Genomic DNA, 3851 nt, shown 5'->3' with positions numbered 1-3851 from the left:
GTCGCTCTGAAGTTTGTGAAAGCCCAGACTTAATTTAAAACAGTTATAGACTCCGACCAGCAGGGGGCGCTGCCGCCCGCCTGGTCTCTTCTTTACACGGACAAACATCCCGGCTGTCGTTGGTCTCCGGGCGCAATGAGCAGTGTTTTGAATACATCGCTATCTCTCAGCTGACTCGAAGCAGGATGGAAGAGGAGGCAGACACCGCTGTTTCTTCGCGGACGGAGAGGAAGGCGTTGGAAAAGGCCAAAATACTTCAACGAGAGAGCGAGAGGAAGCTCTTCCGACTGGTGAGACGAGGCGACAACGCGCGTGGAGCCTGTTTATCCAGCTAGCCGGGGCTAGCTGGTTTAAGGAGCAGCTCGTCACTTTGTGCGTGTAGTTAACTCTTTGTTTCTCAGCCGGTGAGTCTGATCAGGTTGTGTTTTTGTTAACTGAAGGTCGGACGGGTCCTGAAGAAACCGGAGGCTGAGCGATCGGAGGAGGAGGCCGCCGTGTTGCTGCTGCACAGAGAAACTGTGGAGGAGCTCTGCAAGAGACAAGCCCGCAGGAATGTGCTCAAGAGGAAGCAGGAGGAGGTGAGACCGTCACGCCCGATGACTGCTGGGTATTTAGCTCGGTGGGATGTCTATGACACTGCCCCCTCTACAACACATGGCCTCAAGGTTGAATGATAATGCAGGTTTGGGTCTGGGACTCTGGAGCAGTTGCATCTGGCTTGTGATGTGTGTTTGTGTTGTTTTAACCTTAAAGCATCTGTTGTTTCCTTGTGTTATCTGCAGGTGTATGATGATGCGGATAAGCTGAAGAGTAAAGTCAAGCAGCTGGCTGTGGCAGTCGAACAAGCGAAACACCTGGTGGTTTACACCGGAGCCGGTATCAGCACGGTACGCCTAACTCTACATCTACAGCTTCCTTTTAAACCTTTCACAGGACTGATGATGTCTTTCCTTCTTCAGGCAGCTTCTATCCCGGACTACAGGGGCCCCAACGGGGTGTGGACACAGCTGCAGAAGGGCCGGACCATCAGGTGGGATACGTACTCTCGGCACTGTTTGGTTTTGGGCTCCCAAACTCCCAACTGCTGTTATTTGACTTGTTTCTCTTTACAAACAGTTCGTCTGACCTGAGTAAAGCTGAGCCGACCCTCACGCACATGTGCATTAGAATGCTTCATAAGGAAACGCTGGTATGTGAGCCCGAGATAAACGTACCGGTAGATGTTCCGCTGGTATTCACGCATGCTGGTTTACTGTACTTTTGTGTGTCTTTAAAGGTAAAGCATGTTGTTTCTCAAAACTGTGATGGACTTCACGTGCGTAGCGGTCTACCCAGACATGCGCTGTCCGAGCTTCACGGAAACATGTTCATCGAGGTGAGACGCGCACATCCACGGACGTTATTGTTTCATAAACACAATGCTGTTACATGGAAATTGTCCATGAAACTAAACCGTTCTCCAAATAAAGTAAGTTACCCTGACGTGCTGGTTTTCTTTTTTTTTTGTTTCTTTTCATCCCGTCTCTAGGTGTGTACATCCTGTTCCCCGGTCAGGGAGTATGTCCGTCTGTTTGACGTGACGGAGCGGACGTCGCTGCACCGCCACGGGACAGGCCGCAGGTGCAGCCGCTGCGGCGGTGAACTCAGGGACACCATCGTGCACTTCGGGGAACGCGGGACCCTGGAGCAGCCTCTCAACTGGAAGGGAGCTGCAGACGCTGCAGAGATGGCGGACGTTATCCTCTGCTTAGGCTCCAGTCTTAAAGTAGGTTTTATAAACCACGTTTAATCTGTCAGAGTCTTGTGTTCCTCAGGTTAATAAGAATATCCTTTAAATAACTTTATTGAAGTGTGAGTTGTTATATTTCATATGAATTGTATTTGACTCTCTTCTGCTCTGTTTCTCGCTCGTCCAGGTGTTGAAGAAATACGCTTGTCTGTGGTGCATGAACAAACCAGCAAGCAAGAGGCCCAAACTCTACATCGTCAACCTCCAGGTACACGTAGTTTAGACGTTTTAGGTGAATACGATGCAAGTGAATTTGAATAAGATACAAATTAAGTGGTTTTGTTCTAGTGGACGCCTAAAGATGATCTGGCTGTGCTCAAAATTCATGGCAAGTGTGATGATGTCATGAGCCTCCTTATGGAGGAGCTGGGCGTTCAGATTCCTGTGTATGACCGGTAAGGACCTTTTAATGAAGTAATTACATCCAGTATACACACAGAATTAGCATTAAAATAGGCTGTTCTCATAGCAAAGGATACACACATGCAAGGCGTCTTTTAGAGATGCTAGTAAAAGGAAAAAGGGGCGGGAACTAGTTTCATGCTTTACACAATACTTGGATTTTGGAATATCCCCACTACACACTCTATCTCACAGAAAATAGAAAGGTTAGTCCAACGCTTTGACTCTAAGCTCGGTTTCCTTCATTCGGTCTCGTCAGGGCGGAGGACCCCGTCTTCAGTCTCGCCACATCTCTGCTGCAGGAAGAGGTCCAGAGCCACACCCGTGAGGTCATAGCTGCCCTCGATGGACAGGAGGTCTGCTCACCTGGACCTGGAGAGCAGGCGGCAGAAGCCACGGCTGTGCAGGGCGGCTGGTTTGGACGAGGCTATCGCAAAGGAAGGAAGAAGAAGAAAAAAGCTGCATAATCGAGGAAACTTTACAGACGCATTCGATGTGGTCAAGTATGTCCATATCCCATAAGGAGGACGAGATGGACTTCAGGGTGCTGTTATGTATCATTTAGTCACATGCAGAGTGTGTGTGTGTGTGTGTGTGTGTGAAGGGAAACATAAGTTTTGAGTATTTGTCATTTAAAAATGGCACTTTGCACCATGAACACATTTTATGCAACATAAAGTGTGTCTTTGGTTATGCTGTGTTAGTAGTGCTCGGTATTGTCCCAGTGCAGAGCCAGTAAGACCAGTTTAAGTGACAAAAATAATGATTCTCACACCTTGTAGGCCCAGAAAGTGTCAGAGGTTTCCTCAAACAAAAGTGTAAAGAAGGTTTTGAAGCCACTCCTGCAGCATGATCATTTCTTCTGTTTGGCCAGGATGTCTACAAACTCTTGGTTTCAACAGTGTTAAGTTTTAGTAAGTCCAACATGCGGCTGTGTGAGCATAAACTCGATGTAAATGGATTAAAACACTGGATTCTATGGTGAAAGTTACTGTATGAATGCTCATAACGAGGTATATCCTTCAGTGGAACACAGGTGACTTGGTGTTTACTTCATATTCTTGATTTGGGTGCTGCCACAGATTTCACTGAGAAGAGATCTAAAGAGATGTCAAACCCGTTCTACATGTATTATAGTCAAATATATTTTTGTAGTCTTTTTCAGACGTTTACAACTCTCATTGTTGAATGTACCTTTTTTTTTTTTTTTAACATGGCTTATTTGTGTTTATTTTAAAGATCTTTTGGTTTACTTAAATTATTACCCAGAAGTCAGTCAACCTTCACATCTGCTGTCGTGCGTTCTCAGGTTTGCAGGATAAGTAGTACAGTTATTAATGTACCGAGGTTACATTTGTTTACGTTTTTATGTGAACTTTTATGCAGACGATGCAGAAACTGCTTCCGTCACATCTTTGTCTACAAAAGCATGAGAAGGAAATCTTCCTTCACTTAAATCATCACACGTTGTTGGTTTGTGTTAAGTTACTGTTACGATGGTTAGAAACATGTATTATTCTGTCTCAGGTAAATCCAGTGTTATTAATAACCTGTACCGTGTAGTTTCAGAAGTTATTAAAGGCCAGTCTACCCTGAGCTATGATCAGCATTCCTTAAACTCAAACCAGAGGTTAAACTGGATGTGAAGAATCCTTGAAGT

General features: G+C 45.9%; 1 protein-coding gene across 1 annotated transcript; it reads left to right on the top strand.

The window, feature by feature from the left end:
- Nucleotides 1-102: 102 nt before the first annotated feature.
- Nucleotides 103-3787, top strand: sirt7 (sirtuin 7). Its single transcript, XM_076090512.1, has 10 exons — nucleotides 103-290; nucleotides 441-578; nucleotides 783-887; nucleotides 960-1030; nucleotides 1117-1189; nucleotides 1277-1375; nucleotides 1529-1765; nucleotides 1917-1997; nucleotides 2078-2184; nucleotides 2451-3787. Exons 1-10 carry the CDS (start codon nucleotides 186-188, stop codon nucleotides 2656-2658), a joined length of 1224 nt encoding a protein of 407 aa, XP_075946627.1. The 5' UTR covers nucleotides 103-185; the 3' UTR covers nucleotides 2659-3787.
- The last annotated feature ends 64 nt before the right edge of the window (nucleotides 3788-3851 follow it).

This window comes from Anarhichas minor, unplaced genomic scaffold (genome assembly GCF_050575085.1).
Source record: "Anarhichas minor isolate MPS153535 unplaced genomic scaffold, ASM5057508v1 ptg000012l, whole genome shotgun sequence".
Classification (NCBI taxonomy): domain Eukaryota; kingdom Metazoa; phylum Chordata; class Actinopteri; order Perciformes; family Anarhichadidae; genus Anarhichas; species Anarhichas minor.
The sequence above is the reverse complement of the archived record's forward strand: the minus strand, read 5'-3'. Positions and strand labels throughout refer to the sequence as shown.

Excerpts from the sequence above, each read along its gene's own strand:
- sirt7 (XM_076090512.1), top strand. The coding sequence starts at position 186 with ATGGAAGAGGAGGCAGACACCGCTGTTTCTTCGCGGACGGAGAGGAAG. Across the intron at positions 579-782 it reads TCAAGAGGAAGCAGGAGGAG|GTGTATGATGATGCGGATAA; the intron begins GTGAGACCGTCA and ends TGTTATCTGCAG. Across the intron at positions 2,185-2,450 it reads CAGATTCCTGTGTATGACCG|GGCGGAGGACCCCGTCTTCA; the intron begins GTAAGGACCTTT and ends CGGTCTCGTCAG.